This window comes from Nerophis lumbriciformis, linkage group LG21, assembly GCF_033978685.3.
Source record: "Nerophis lumbriciformis linkage group LG21, RoL_Nlum_v2.1, whole genome shotgun sequence".
Taxonomy (NCBI): Eukaryota; Metazoa; Chordata; class Actinopteri; order Syngnathiformes; family Syngnathidae; genus Nerophis; species Nerophis lumbriciformis.
In genome coordinates, this window is record NC_084568.2 from 13922110 (window position 1) to 13938646 (window position 16537).

The window sequence follows — 16537 nt, forward strand, 5'->3', positions numbered from 1 at the left end:
TGTTAGTTAGGTTATCAATAGAGCCGACATAATTTGGGAATGGTGCCATTACCGAAGGCAGTAGGTCAGCAAGAGTCATCGTTGTGGCAGCATTAATGTTGCGGCTGCTATAGCAGTTATTATTATTATTAGTTTGTTGACAATGAGTCAGAACTTCGAATTTTATAAGGTAATGATCGGACATTACTTTAGTATACGGGAGGGAGTACCATAACTTTGGAGGTGGTGACACCCCTGACCAGCACTAGATCTATCGTATTACCGTTGCGATGCGTAGGTTAATTTATTATTTGTGTAAGACCACAGCTATCAATTATAGTCTGGAGCGACACGCACTGAGGGTCCGATGGGGTATTCATATGGATATTAAAGTCCCCCATTATGATTATATTGTCTGCGTGCGTCACTAGATCAGCAACGAACTCTGAGAATTCATTGATAAAGTCCGAGTAGGGCCCTGGGGGGCGGTAGATAACAGCCATATCGAGAGGCAGCGGTGCGACAGACCTCATAGTAAGCACCTCAAACGATTTGTATTTATTATTTAGGTTAGGGGTAAGGTTAAAGTTTTCATTGTATATTAGTGCGACACCCCCACCCCTTTTAAGGGGACGGGCAATATGCGCATTCGTATAGTTAGGAGGAGATGCCTCATTTAGCGCAAAAAAATTGTCTGGTTTGAGCCAGGTTTCGCTAAGACCAATGACGTTAAGATTGTTGTCTCTAATGACCTCATTAACTAATAACGTTTTGGGAGACAATGATCTTATGTTTAAAAAGCCCATATTATAAGTATTGGGCTGTTTTGACGAGTTTTTGTTTAAATTGTCCGTAGTAGCAATATTAATAATGTTGCGTTTATTATACGTAGTGTACTTTAAATAGTTTAGACCATATCTAGGAATTGATACGACGGGAATTTTCAGATTGTTTGCTTGATGCTGCGATCGTCTGAACGCATCATAATTTGCCACCTCAGTAGAATGCATATCTACCCCGGACACATTCACAACAGAAAACGCATTATGTGAGTTGTGTGTTATTCTAAGAAAATTGCTATGCGTACAGGAATTATCCAGCCTGGTGCTGGCTAGTCTAGCAGGCTCTGTAATTGCCTGTGACCGGGCTTGCTCTAGTGTAGTTAGTCAAATGTGACTTAAACAGTAGTCTATGTTTTTAGGCAGGATGATGGCGCCTTCCTGGTTAGGGTGAAGGCCGTCTCTCATCAGCAAGCCTGGTTTGCCCCAGAAAGAGGGCCAATTATCAATAAACGTTAGTCCCTGTTGTCTACAGAAGCTAGCCAGCCACTTGTTAAGCGAGACTAATCTGCTATATCTCTCATCATTGCCTCTCGCAGGCAGGGGGCCAGAGACAATTACTCGATGCCTGGACATCTTTCTAGCGAGATCACAAGTCCTGGCTATGTTTCTCTTTGTAATCTCTGACTGTCTCATTCTAGTGTCATTGGAGCCAACGTGTACAACTATATTCGCATAACTAGTGGTGCGATTAGCCTGTCGTACGTGTTTACTAGGCCTGTTGCGAGTTAGCTCCCTAAGATTAGCCTCAATGTCAGGTGCTCTGGCACCGGGGATGCACTTAATTGTGGCTGGTTTGCTAAGCTTTATGTTTCGGGTGATGGAGTCCCCTATGACTAAGGTGTGGTGCCCGGTAGACTGGGGTGTAGGACTAGCTAAAGAGCTAAATCTATTATGCGTCTCAACCGGTACACCGTAGCTTGTAGGCCGCTTAGGACTACTACAGGCTGGGCTAGTTAGCTCGCTACAGCTAACGCTAGCAGATGTGTCCGCAACATCTAAAGTTACGAGATTACTCTGCTCTAACTGGCGGACACGGCCCTCTAGCAGAGCCAGCCTCTCCATGAGTAAGGTGCAAGACGCGCAGGAAGCCATACTCACAGTGTTTTCTGTCACCAAGTGAAGTTCCTGCTGTCTTCCGAGAAGTGCTGGTCACGGTGTGCAGGAGTAGATTCCTTCTGACCGGCTACCGGCGCCGCTTTTCTCCGCGCTAGCTTCGTTAGCTTAGCAGGGGTGGAGAGACAGAGATCGGGTGATTTGCAAGTTAAATAGTACTACTAAATATGTTGAGAAAGTAATAAAGAAAGCTGCAGAACAATTAAAAGCACACAAATAGATACTTAGCTTTTTCGAAACAGCGAGCAGTCTGCGAGCAGTCACGCACGGTGAACCGGATATAACAGGATAATGCATACGTTTATCATTTTTTTTCAAAACGCTCACAAAAAAGTGGGGCCCCAAAAATTTACTGTGGGACCCCATTTTTATGACTTGATGGGGTCCCTGGGACCCCATTTTGAACATTCCTAGCGCCAACACTGCTCTCAACAGAGGAGAAAAAATGCTTTATTTAAATAAATATATTATTTATAAAGCAAGTTCGAGTGTCATTGGCAAATTTTCACCTAGGCCCGCCTTGACACGCATATGTGTCCTCTTTTTGGGGTTTCAGAATATGGTCAGCCTACACTTTGGTCGATCGTGAATATTCACTTTTTGTATTAACATCTTTGTCAGATGTTGAGTTGAATAATAAAGTACATAACTGTAAACTCTGTTAATTGTCTGTGACTATTTTTGTTGTCATTGATGCCTGCTGTTTTTACGCATGCGTGTGACGTCATTTCCTGTCAGGCCGACTGCGTGATGGCGGTGCCCCTGACACCTCCGGCGCGTTGACTTCTATCGAAGCTCTGCTTGTTTCTCCTTCCCGTTTGTGTTAATTAGAGTGCGTTACTCAAGAAAAAAAAAACAACGACTGAAAACCGGACGAGCAGGTAAAAAAAAAAAATGTCTTGTCTGTTTATTTAGTTTGACAGCGCCGTTGTCCGTGCATTACTAGCCTGCTGTTGCTAACTCGCTTGCTAGCTGCTAATGTTGACGTAAGGTTACAGGACGCTGCTGCTAAAATGTTTTTTTTTGTGTTTTGCCACTTTTTGACGTTCTTGTTATATTTCAGATGATGGCTTTTCACAGACTCTCAACGAGGTTTCGACACACGGTGAGCTGAGAAGAGTTCAAAATGAGCGCTATAGCTAAGGTTGCCAACTCCCTGATGAAATAATAAGGGACACCTTGCAGGGCGAGTCAACCTCATTTCTTTGTGCCTTAGCTATATTGCCAAAAGTATTTGGCCACCTGCCTTGACTCACATATGAACTTGAAGTGCCATCCCATTCCTAACCCATAGGGTTCAGTATGATGTCGGTCCTCCTTTTGCAGCTATTACAGCTTCAACTCTTCTGGGAAGGCTGTCCACAAGGTTGCGGAGTGTGTTTATAGGAATTTTCCACCATTCTTCCAAAATCTATTGGTGAGGTCACACACTGATGTTGATCGAGAAGGCCTGGCTCTCAGTCTCCGTTCTAATTCATCCCAAAGGTGTTCTATTGGGTTGAGGTTAGGACTCTGTGCAGGCCAGTCAAGTTCATCCACACCAGACTCTGTCTTGGATCTTGCTTTGTGCACAGTCATGTTGGAAGAGAAAGGAGCGGTATGGCGTAGTGGGTAGAGCCGCCGTGCCAGAAACTTGAGGGTTGCAGGTTCGCTCCCCGCCTCTTGACATCCAAATCGCTGCCGTTGTGTCCTTGGGCAGGACACTTCACCTGTGCCCCCGGTGCCGCTCACACTGGTGAATGAATAATGAATGAATGATAGGTGGTGGACGGAGGGGCCGTAGGCGCAAACTGGCAGCCTCGCTTCTGTCAGTCTACCCCAGGGCAGCTGTGGCTACAAATGTAGCTTACCACCACCAGTTGTGAATGAATGATGGGTTCCCACTTCTCTGTGAGCGCTTTGAGTATCTAACAATAGAAAAAGCGCAATATAAAATCTAATCTATTATTATTATTATTAGCAGTGTTGGGACTAACGCGTTACAAACACCGTTAGTTTCGGCGGTAACTAGTAATCTAACGCGTTATTTTTTATATTCAGTTACTCAGTTACCGTTACTACATGATGCGTTACTGCGTTATTATACGTTAGTTTTTATGTAGTATCGGCTAGAAACAGAATATCTGATTTTTTTTTATTGCAGCGCTGCAGTGTCGTGCTTCTGATTCTCTTGTGTCACAAGCGGAGGTGCGCTCTGTGTGTGTCTGGGTGTGGGGAGGGCAGGGGGGGTGCGCTAAACAACGTAAACCGTTGGCCAACCAAAAAGTGACCACAGAACACTATTGTTCTGTGGTTACTTTTTGGTTGGCCAAGCGGACGTGACGACAGGCTGTCCTCACTCAGGTCCGCACGGACCTGGAGGGGGCGTGCCTTAAGTCCGGCTGGAAATCGAGAGAAATTCGGGAGAATGGTTGTCCCGGGGAGAGGCACTGAAATTCGGGAGGGTTGGCAAGTATGGGATATTCTCACTTCTTTTCTTTTGTCGAGCACAAAGAAAAGAACATTTTAGTTAAATGTGAGTTGTGTCTTGGATCAAAGATCCCGTCTACTGCCCAAAACAAAAATTCAAATCTGCCTCGTTAGGCTTTGTGTATGTCACGTGTGCCTTTCTTAGGTGAAGCCAGGTTTACAGCTATGTTGTTATTATGCTGTTTGTTACTTATGGATGTTATGTTGCAGCTATTTAAAATAGTTTTGTCAATTTGTTCTGGCCTGAAATAAATTGGCCCTTTGAAACATATCTTTGTCTTTGTGTGTTGTATGTAGAGCACATTGCTTAGCAGAGTTCAGTGATGCAAATGCATGTCAAGTTGATCAACAGATTGTATTATTCTCCAGTGCAATAACAGTACTGAAATGAAGGCTAAAAGGGCATTAATGGGAGGTTTAAAAAAAAAGAAAAAGTAACTAAATAGTTACTTTTCACAGTAACGCATTACTTTTTGGTGTAAGTAACTGAGTTAGTAACTGAGTTACTCTTGAAATAAAGTAACTAGTAACTGTAACTAGTTACTGGTTTTCAGTAACTAACCCAACACTGATTATTAGGTCACATGAAGTTTGGAGCTCTGTAGCAACTGACTGTGCAGAAAGTCTTTGCACTATGCGCTTCAGCATCCGCTGACCCCTCTCTGTCAGTTTACGTGGCCTACCACTTCGTGGCTGAGTTGCTGTTCCCAAACTCTTCTATTTTCTTATAATAAAGCCGACCATTGACTTTGGAATATTTAGGAGCGAGGAAATTTCACGACTGGATTTGTTGCACAGGTGGCATCTTATGACAGTTCCACGTTGGAAATCACTGAGAGCGGCCCATTCTTTCACAAATGTTTGTAGAAACAGTCTCCATGCCTAAGTGCTTGATTTTACATACGCCAAGTGATTAGGACACCTGATTCTGATCATTTGGATGGGTGGCGTAATACATTTGGCAATATAGTGTATTTTGTCACTATTTGACTTGGGGTAGAATTTAATTTGACCCACATATTTTGGATTAATACGAATACATGGGAAACAAACTGTTCAATAATTAATGTTTTGTGCAAAATAACTAAATTAACAGGAAAACAATTATTGTCTTAAAAGCACATATTTTTTTGTTTAACTTAACATAATTAAAATAAACGTATTTCCTTAACAGAAGTACAGTATGTCCTGCTTAACTTAAAATAGTATACATTCAGTGTGCAGCTTTATGAGAGATCACACTTTTAACACAAAAAGAGAGGTGAGATATTTGTGTTTGAGTAATTTGACTGGCAACATTTAATTTGTTCTTTATTTATGAAGGAGATCTCCACTCAGTGTGGTTTTGTTATTATGCTACATTGTGATAATTTGTCAATAAATAGAAGCATAATGTCAGTATTGAACACTTTAAAAAATACCAAGAGTTGAAGCAAATATAATTTGACCCTTTGATGTACTGTAGTACAGCTACTCCTGTTGTGTCACTCTCATGAAGTGTAGCGTTACTATCATAAAACTGGACACATTATGATTATGTCCAACAACTTAGATTCACAACTAGTGTTTTGAAAACAATACATTATTTTACTAACAACAAGAGAGCAGAGTTGTTTAAATGACACTTAATACTATTATGTTCATGTACATATGTACATATTCATGTACATAGTGTATATACCCCCTCCCCATTTTTTGTTTATATTGTTTTTCAAATCACCTGACATGTGTACTGTGTATATGTACATAATTTATCAATTTTTTTATTTACATGTTACAGGTTTTATATATTTTATTATAGAATGTATCAAATGTGATGAATATTTAGTGGACCACAATGGAAACAAGCCTTTTGGCTTTTTGTGCCATCCATTTGCCTTTTTATAGCATTACATGGATTACATTTTTTAAGATGTCAATAAAAATCAATCAATGTTCGCATGTACCGTATTTTTCGGACTATAAGTCGCTCCGGAGTATAAGTCGCACCGGCCGGAAATGCATAATAAAGAAGGAAAAAAACATAAGTCGCACTGGAGTATAAGTCGCATTTTTGGGGGAAATTTATTTGATAAAACCCAACACCAAGAATAGACATTTGAAAGGCAATTGAAAATAAATAAAGAATAGTGAACAACAGGCTGTATAAGTCTACGTTATATGAGGCATAAATAACCAACTGACAACATGCCTGGTATGTTAACGTAACATTATGGTAAGAGTCATTCAAATAACTATAACATATAGAACATGCTATACGTTTACCAAACAATCTGTCACTCCTAATCGCTAAATCCCATGAAATCTTATACGTGTAGTCTCTTACGTGAATGAGCTAAATAATATTATTTGATATTTAACGGGAATGTGTTAATAATTTCACACATAAGTCGCTCCTGAGTATAAGTCGCACCCCCGGCTAAACTACGACTTATAGTCCGAAAAATACGGTAGCTCATTGACATGATAGTCACATGTAGCGTCTCCGCTGGGCAAAAACGATCTCCGAACTTCCCCAATCGTTCTTTAAAAAAATAAAAAATAAATAAAAAATACTGTCCCTGTGTTACAAAGTCATATTTGAAGAAGCTAGGCAGGTAATGCGAGCTAGCTCGCTGAGGCAGTGACAGCAGCCAAGAGAGAACGAATGGATGGCAGAAAAAAATTGAGCGGCAATGAGTTTGACAGGTGAGCGATCAGTCACGTTGGCACCCATTGGCTTAGTCTGTTGCAGACTGTTGTGAAGATGTCGTTCGAAAAAATCTTGATATTTTTCAGACCATTTTTAATTTGCACAGTAATATAATTATAAATTGACAACTCAATACAAAACACTTTATTTTTTAAATATTGGACGATTCTGTTTTTCAAGGGACGGTTGGCAACCCTAGCTATATCTGATGCAGAAATGATAGGTCTATTGTCTCGTCTGTTGTCTACTTAACTAATTCACTTACAGGTAAGGCATGTTCGCTGGATTCATGCAAGTGGATCAGGCCAACAGCAGGAGGCCCTGGCAATTGATCCAGAACCTGAACCCTTCTCAGTCTTCAGAACAAATGAGAATGAGCCTGTAAGTAAAGATGCTCCTTCGAGTGTAGTGCAAGAGTAAGAACCGGTGTTAATTTTGACAGCAGTATTAATTTTAGTTTTAGTCATTAGTCATAGTCTTTTGATGACAATGTATTTTAGTTTTAGGAATATTTTAGTCATCTAATTGGATTTAGTTTTAAGGTAAGGTAATTTTATTTATAGAGCACAATATGTACACAAGGCAATTCAAAGTGCTTTACAGATAATTACAAGGCAACAAAATACTTACAGATAATCATAATTCAAACTAAAATCATAAAAAATAATCATCATAAAACAATTAGAATCAAAATGTGTGGATAAGATAATTTCAGTTGTCATATGCACTATGAAATAAGTGTTTTCAGCCTATATTTGAACGTTGCCAAAGTTGAGGCCCTCTCACATCTTCTGGAAGACTATTTATGATTTTAGGAACATAAAACTGAAACGCAGCCTCACCATGTTTGGTACTGACTCTGGGCACCAGCAGGAGACCACACCTTGAGGTTCTCAGAGGCTGAGATGGTTCATACGGTTCTAAGATGTCAGACATGTATTTGGCACAAGACCATGAAAAGACTTGTACACAAGGAGAGCTGTTTTAAAGTCTATTCTCTGATAACTTTATTATGTTAGCTAAAATTAAGCATTTAAAAAACAACAACATTCGAATAATATGACTAAAATGGTCATGTGATGGAAACAAACTAGTTTTATTGTAGATTGTGTATAACTATACTGAGTGTGCACGATTGGCATCTTGGTCACTGTCCTGTTTAAATACAGCAACTACTGTTATAAATCTAGAAGGTACATACATCTCACTTACTTTATCTGTTTTTTTGTGTGTTGTGTGTTAACATGACAAATCTGGTCTTTTGGGTTGTCAAGTTGTGCAACTAGTAGCTGAACAGTGTGCCAACGTGCATTGTACAGGCAGGCATCTTGGCTTGATGGGCAAGCTCGCCCTTGGCATATAACCAAATTAGTGGTAGAGTAAGCATTCTTGCTCCTGCTTTTCCATCTTTAATAGTAACAATAATTCAGTAAAGTATGAGTAATTTTTAAATATTAGCTTCGGCCTACTTACTGTAGCATAGATGTCCAGACGATTAGTCAGCAGACGGCGTTTCAAGTTGGTTGTATTTTCACCAGGTGTACATTGTGTCTTGTTCTCTACCGCGGCAAAGGTGAAGTACATCCATATGTCTTCTCTTCTCTTTCTTCCAGGTGTAGAAGACATATTGTATTGAAGTGTGAAACAATAGTCTTGTTTCCCCGTTCCTCTCCCACATGCAACTGATAACTTGTCCCACCCGCCTAAAAACAAAATCAAATATGATTGGATTTTGTCACTCAACATTTTTGTCTCGTTTTTATTTAAGTAAATTGTCGTTTTGTCATTGTTTTAGTCAACATGCATTTGTTTTGATTGGTTATCGTCCTATTTTCGTCGGGAAAATAGGTCGTTAATGATATTTAAGACAAAACATTTCTGTCAATAATTTTAACACTGGTAACAACACTGGTTGTGTTGAATGAATATCGATGATTTTTGCTCCTCTTTTGTCTGTTTGTTAGGCTCGTCATTCCCAGCAACATATTGGACAGTATTACACGATATCATCCGCACTTATCCGCACTGCCTTCCCTCATGGCCTTCCCCGCCGCTATAAGCTACAGGTTGGTTTGTGCACATTTATTTATTTTATTATCCCTAAAAGATCCAGAGAACATTTTGTATGGAAGTTAATTTGTGTCTTTATTCAAAAACTTTTTTTTGACACTGAATTTTTTGCGTTTGAATTTAGTGAACATAATTTTTTTAATATGAAATTATGATGACAATTTCTTAGAAAATCTGTGTAAAAATTCTGTATAAAAAATATTCAGTGCAGAAAGATTTTTGTTTCATAACTCAAGACCTACTTTTGGTCAATTAAGACTGAGGCATGTCATTGGCTAGTTCTGAGACAGGATCGATTGCTTCAGTCTTCATTTACCACTGAATTTTTTTGCACCACATTTTTTATACACTGATTTTTTTGCACTGAATTTTAAAACACTAACTGTATTTTAACAAACTGAATATTTTAATACATATTTTGCTCTCAATTTTTCGTCAGCATAATTTGATGTAAAAAAAAAAATCAGTTCACAAAATTCAAAGGCAAAAGAAATCAGTTAGTGAAATTCACTGTCACAAAAGCTATTTTAATAAGCACACCAATTAACCTCCAGAGTTAATGCCATTCAGTTATTTCTAAGCATTTTTAATACTTTTTTTATCTACTGAGGATACTCCAACTGAAAGTTTGTCTGCTATGTGTAGGTGAAGACGTTTAATGAAGCATCTGTGATGGTAAGGCAGCCTGCTCTGGAGGTCATCTCACACCTGAAGGAAACAGACGACAGCAGACCTGTGCAGCGATATATGTTCTGTATCCTTCACGAACAACAATGACATCACACAGTCATCAAGAAAGACAAATAGTCTCCATCTTTAAAAGATACTTAACGACCTGTTCAGACGGATTAAAGGGTGGCGGTAAGACAATGTCCCTTTGTCACGTGGTGCACTTTTGCTACACACAGGGATGGCTGGTGCTGCACGTACCTGATGGTGAGAAAATTAAAGATTTTTATTTGTACTGCATCCAGGTATTTGTAGTGCACTATGTGGCTGCACACACCAAAGGCGCTTTTGATTCAGTTGAACTAGTTAACTTTCTACCAGATTCGTCCCAGGTGTCACCCGCAAATCATTTTCTTTACCATATTCCACAGATAAAATTAAGTATCACATTACAACATTAAATGGCACAAATCCCCAAAACACAACGCCTGCAATCTAAAATAACAATACTGCATTGTTACTTACTTCTGTATTAAGGTCACGTTCAGTTCATTAGTAAGTGTACAAAATACTAGGCCTAATACTGCTGATGATTTATAAAATTCAATAATCCGCAATTGGCTGACTGGTAATTCTTAAAAAATATTGTAGAACCATTTTACATTTTTGATGAATGACTGAGTTTGATTAGTAAGTTTTGCAGTATCGTATTTTCCGGACTATAAGGCGCACTTAAAATCCTTTTTTTCTCCTTAAAACTCGACAGTGCGCCTTATAACCAGGTGCGCCTAATGTACGGAATAATTCTGGTTTTGCTTACCGACCTCAAATAATTTTTTGTTTGGTACATGGTGTAATGATAAGTGTGGCCAGGAGATGGCAGTAAAACATAAGAGCTACGTGTTGACTGCAATTTGAAGTCAATATGGCTCAAGTAAACAACACCAACATTTGATATGTTCCATTGAAAATATATAAAATATATAAAAATCGATCAAAATGTTTTAGTACGACTTTGGTAAGCTATGAAGCTGCACCGCTTGATGGATTGTACTGTGCTTCAACATACGAGTATTATTATGATGTGTGTATAAGGTAAGACGTATTATCTGGCGTTTTGTTTTGCAATATTATGCAAAAGCAACTTTTCTTACCTTCTGGTACCTGCTGATCTGTATTTGGGATCTGCATAAATCCTGAAAAATTGCACGCGTCCGCCTTTGTAGTCCATGCCGACACCGTAGTCAATAAGCTTTTTTTTCTCCATCTTCTTGTTATGTGACATTCATCCTCCACTGTTGCCATTTGTAATATAAAGTAGTGTGAAGTTCTTACTTATATCTGTCAGTAAACATGAAAGCGCTAAAACATACCGGTGTAATGAGTTTACATTATTCACCCTAGGAACTTTAGTTATTAGAGAGTTCCGATCGGACGGTTTTTCACGGGACACATTTCCGGCGGATGAGGAGATGCTGCTCCGTTATTGATTGAAGTAAATTCTGAATGTCATTAAAACAGTTAGCTCAGTGGTTCTCAAACTTTTTTTGTCATCCCCCACTTTGGACAAGGGGGAGTTTTCAAGCCCCACCTGCCCCCATCGCCACAACAGAACGCTAATGCCAAGCTTAACATTTTCAAATTTATTGAACATCAAGTAACATCAAGTTGTATACATTCAAACTCAATAACATAAAATAACATCAAGTTCAATAATGAATAAAATAACTGTGCAGCTGTGGTATAACTTGCATCAAGTTCAATAATAAATAAAACAAAAGTGTTATAACTTGCATCAAGTTCAATAATAAATCAAATACAAGTGTTATAACTTGCATCAAGTTCAATAATAAATCAAATAAAAGTGTTATAACTTGCATCAAGTTCAATAATAAATCAAATAAAAGTGTTATAACTTGCATCAAGTTCAATAATAAATAAAAAAGTGTTATAAGTTGCATCAAGTTCAATAATAAATCAAATAAAAGTGTTATAACTTGCATCAAGTTCAATAATAAATCAAATAAAAGTGTTATAACTTGCATCAAGTTCAATAATAAATCAAATAACTTGCATCAAGTTCAATAATAAATAAAATAAAAGTGCCACTTTGCAATCTTTGCAAAAAAAAGAGGAGCTATGCATTTGGCAAGACAGGGCAAGTGACAGCACTTTGCCCCGGGAGAGCCACTTTGATTCACTGTGAAACAGCACGGCCGTATGAACAGCTCCCATTTCCTCACACAGTGCAGAGAACAGTCACGCTTTCAGTGGTCGTGTTTTGATCAAATGTACCGCGCTCACAACATGTTAAAACCTCATTGAGTTCAGGGCTGAGCTGCCTTGACGCGAGTGCTTCCCGGTGAATGACGCAGTGTGTCCAATGCGCATTTGGCGCAACCCTCTTTATTAGAGCCTGCAGCTTGTTTCTTGACCCTGCCATGGTCTGTGCGCCATCAGAGCAAAAGCCCACACAGTTTTCCCATTTAGGTCGTGTTCTTTGAGGAAACTGTCCATTATCTTGAACAGCTCATCAGCAGTGGCTCTATTTTTGATGTATTTGCAAAACAGCAAATCCTCGCACAGTGACTCGCCATTCACAAAGCGGACGTATGCGATGAACAGGCAGTCTTTATTGCTGTCAGTAGCTTCGTCCACTTGTAAAGCAAAACGACTTTCTTTTAATTTGTCTACGAGTTGTTCCTCAAGATCACTTGCAATGTCGCATATACGTCACTCCACTGCGTCGTTTGACAGTGGGACAGCTTTTCATTTTGCTGCGCTTGTCTCGTCAAATTTGTTCCGCTTAGCCCCGCCCCCATTAGTTACTGTTGCTATGTCTGTCAAACTTTCGCTCCTCCAGAAATTTAAAGCCTACAGGAAAAATAAGTAATTTACATTTATTTATATAGCAGATTTCACAGACAGAATCACAAAGTGATTTACAGTGTGTATAGAAAATGAAAGCATAGTAAAAAAAAAAAATCTAAGAATATAATAAAAAAAAAAAAATTAAAGTGAAATTTCCTCCCGTTCCTCGCGCCCCACCTGTCATGTCTCTATTCCCCACCAGTGGGGCGCGCCCCACACTTTGAGAAACGCTGAGTTAGCTCCACCTTTTGACATTTCTTCCACTCTCGTCCTTGCACGCTACACCGCTACAACAAAGATGACGGGGAGAAGGCTCTGCCGAAGGTGAGCCACGTAAATAAGACCGCCCACAAAACGGCGCATTCGGAAGCAACTGTCAGAAAGCGGCTTGAAGATGATCCATGCGATATTTTGACCAAATAACCACCGTTACATGTTATGTAGACCATAAGGAAGTGTTTTCAATTTAGAAAAAAAATATATATATATGACTCCTTTTATGCGCCTTCTATATGAAAAAAGATAGAAAATAGACCATTCTTCGGTAGTGTACCTATGGTCAGGAAAATACGGTATGTTAAACGTGCATCCCAGAGGTCTGCTATTGAGCGGAATTCCGCTTTGTTTCTAGCCCAGCTCTATCTAGTAGTACGCCAAATAATTACTAAAATAGAGTGACCTTCCAATGCCAATACGGCACTTTTTGGAGGTATTGTATCGGTGAGTACTTGTAACTAAATCTCCCAAACCATAAACTTTGGGTCTACGAACTAGATATAGCATACACAAGCCAATAGGTCCGCGAGAATGCTAATGTTGCTACACGGAAAATACTTCTTCGCCTCTTTTTCACCGTAAATGGAAGAACATTGCACCAATGGCAGACTGCGCTACCAAAGCGAGCATCATAACAGCTGTGTGGCAATATTACAAACTCGAGCAGCCAACAAGTTGAACGGCAACATTCAAACTTTGCAATATCTCTATTTCGAAGGGTGGGACACATGTAGGACGTTTCAATACAAGCAGCTTAATGAAGCACTTGTAGGCCTGCCAAGCAGACGCACACAATGAAGTTAGCGCATCTAAAGCTAATGAGGCAGGACATCAACATTCCAGTGAAAAAATACGTTTTCACTCGCATCTCAACAGAGTCTGCATTTGCGATAAACCAATGGAATAAATTGTATTGGATGTTCAACTGCTCTAAGGGGTGAAGAATGTGGAATTTTGCCGCGTGCCTGGTTGTAAATACATGAACAAAACAGCTCTTCTCGACCTCTGTAAGGTACTGGTGACTGTTTACTTTTGAATGGTGAACTTTAGCTGTTGACATTATTTTGGCTTTCATTTTATAGCATCCAATAGATAGAAACAATTTGGCAAGTTTTCTTGCATTTTTGCATAATTTCTATTTACAAAATGCCTTCCAAAGCATCGTATAAATGGTAAAAATCTCTTCAACTGCAGTGGGCAATGCCCCCTGAACTCCCAAAAGGGCCCCCTTGACCCCCAGCTGATATTTTTCAAATCTTCTATTTTTTTTGCCTCAGTGGGATCCCTGGTTAAAACCCTAATAAAGATAATTGGTTGCAATAATAATAATAATAATAATAATAATAATAATAATAAAAGTGAAGCACAAGAAAAAACAATTGAAGAGGGTGTCTTTGTCACCTATACCGCAATAGTGTCACAAGTTAACTGTTTATTGTACAGTATTTTGCCCCACATTGGATTGTTTTGAATGAATTAAGAATCTTTATTGGCATTGTACACAAAAAAAACTTGGTTCGGTGCTTGACTTGAATTGCTATCAGTGTTGGAACATGTTACAGTATATTTACAGGGATAAAATAGAATAAAATAACAATGAACAATAAAATAGGGATGTGACAAATAACAGTATCAATAATAAACCGCGGTAAAACCGACTGTTCATATTACTGTTTTGAAGGGCTCTATTTTGGAATTATTCCTATTCAACAAAGAAATGTCCAGAGAAAGCTAAGGTCTTAAGTATGCATTTGAGATCTCAGGTGAAATTAGTTTACATAAGGAAAAGTGTTACGCTGCTACAGAAAGAAAGAAAGAAAGAGAGGAAAACGAGGAAAGAGAGAGATGTGAGTAGAGTGGGAAGGTGTTGGGTGAAGTGTCCCATCCTGGGAGGGGGAGCAAGATGAGCAAAACACACTTTATCTGATTGCGATATTAGCAAAACCAGGATTTTGATTGAAAATGGAAAAGGCAGTAACTGTATTTTTCGGCCCATAGGGCTCTCCGAAATATAAGGCGCACTGCCAATGAGCGTGTCTAAAAGGCACACTGTAAGACGCATTAAAGGTGTCATTAGGATTTTTTTTTCTACATTAAAACACTTCTTCTGGTCTATGTAACATGTAATGGTGGTTCTTTGGTCAAAATGTTGCATAGATTATGTTTTACAGACCATCTTCAGGATGTGCCGTTTTGTTGGCGGTTTTATTTACGTGCCTCCACTTCAACCGTGTTATTTCCCCATCATTTTTGTTGTACTGGTAGTTTTTAGTGCTTCCATAGCAAGTCTACTGACAGATGTAAGTTAGAACTGTACGCTACTTTGTATTAGACATGGCAACACCGAAGGATGAATGCCCCACCACAATAGGATAGAGACAAAAAAGGAGCTTATTGACTTTGGCGTGGAATACAATGGTGGACGCGTGAACATTTTTGGGACTTACCGCTATGCAGATCCCAAGTACTCCTCAGCAGGTACCAATGAGTAAGAAAAGTTGGTTTTGCATAATATTGTTAAATACGTCTCCTAATACGTGCCATTTTAGGGTCCTTATACACACGCCATAAAAATACTTGTATGTTGAAGCACAGTACGTCTTGTCTACAGTAGCCGTAATGCTGCGCGTTCCAACACGCGGTGCAGCTTCGTAGCTTATCAAAGTCGTACGAAAACATTTTGAGAAATTTCTGAGCGGTGTGTGTATATTCTATATTCTCAATGAAACGTCAGCGTTTTGGTGTTGCTTGCTCATGGGTACTTATTATCGTTATTTATTAAACGGGCTTAAACCTGCAGTCCACACATACTGCTTATTTGTGACTGCCATCTCTTGGTCACAATTATCAATGCACCTTGTAACACATACAATTGCTTCAAGCTCAGTAGGCACAACCAGAATGAATTAATACATTTGGCGCACCAAGTTATAAGGCGCACTGTCGATTTTAGAGAAAATGAAAGGAAATTGATAGTCTGAAAAATACGGTAATACAACATCAATCATAAAAGAAACCCATTTGGAGAGTAACCCATCCCATCCATTTTCTACCGCTTGTCCCTTTCGGGGTTGCGGGGGGTACTGGAGCCTATCTCAGCTGCATTCGGGCGGAAGGCGGGGTACACTCTGGACAAGTCACCACCTCATCACAGGGCCAACACAGATAGACAACATTCACACTCACATTCACACACTAGGTCCAATTTAGTGTACATTTTGACCAAAATAAAAATTCAACATAAATTGGTGATCAACCAACTTCACGGCAGTTTTTGTCCCAGACTTACAGAATGTGGGTGTTAGGGTGGAAGGAAAAACAAGCAGAGACATCACCCATGTACTTCAGTAATTTAGAAAGGCTATAAAAGTGTCTTATCGTTGACAAAACCCAGACTAATGCAGTTAAGATGTAGCAACACATCCAAGCACTTGTTGGACAAAAAATGACTCAAATAAGATTTTTTCCATAACCGGTAAAATTATGATTTTTTTGTTTGTCGTGACTAGAAGATAGGGGGTTGTTGTAGATGTGTGTAGCTCTTTTGTGAAGATAT

General features: G+C 39.2%; 1 protein-coding gene across 1 annotated transcript in view; it reads left to right on the forward strand.

The window, feature by feature from the left end:
* Positions 1-2639: 2639 nt before the first annotated feature.
* dap3 (death associated protein 3) overlaps positions 2640-16537 on the forward strand; it is a 28084-nt gene continuing 14186 nt past the window's right edge. The window contains exons 1-6 of the mRNA XM_061982903.2: positions 2640-2815; positions 2998-3039; positions 7363-7476; positions 9060-9161; positions 9811-9919; positions 10009-10101. Of these exons, the coding sequence (XP_061838887.1) occupies positions 2998-3039; positions 7363-7476; positions 9060-9161; positions 9811-9919; positions 10009-10101 (460 nt within the window). The 5' untranslated portion in view covers positions 2640-2815. The remainder of the gene's footprint in view (positions 2816-2997; positions 3040-7362; positions 7477-9059; positions 9162-9810; positions 9920-10008; positions 10102-16537) is intronic.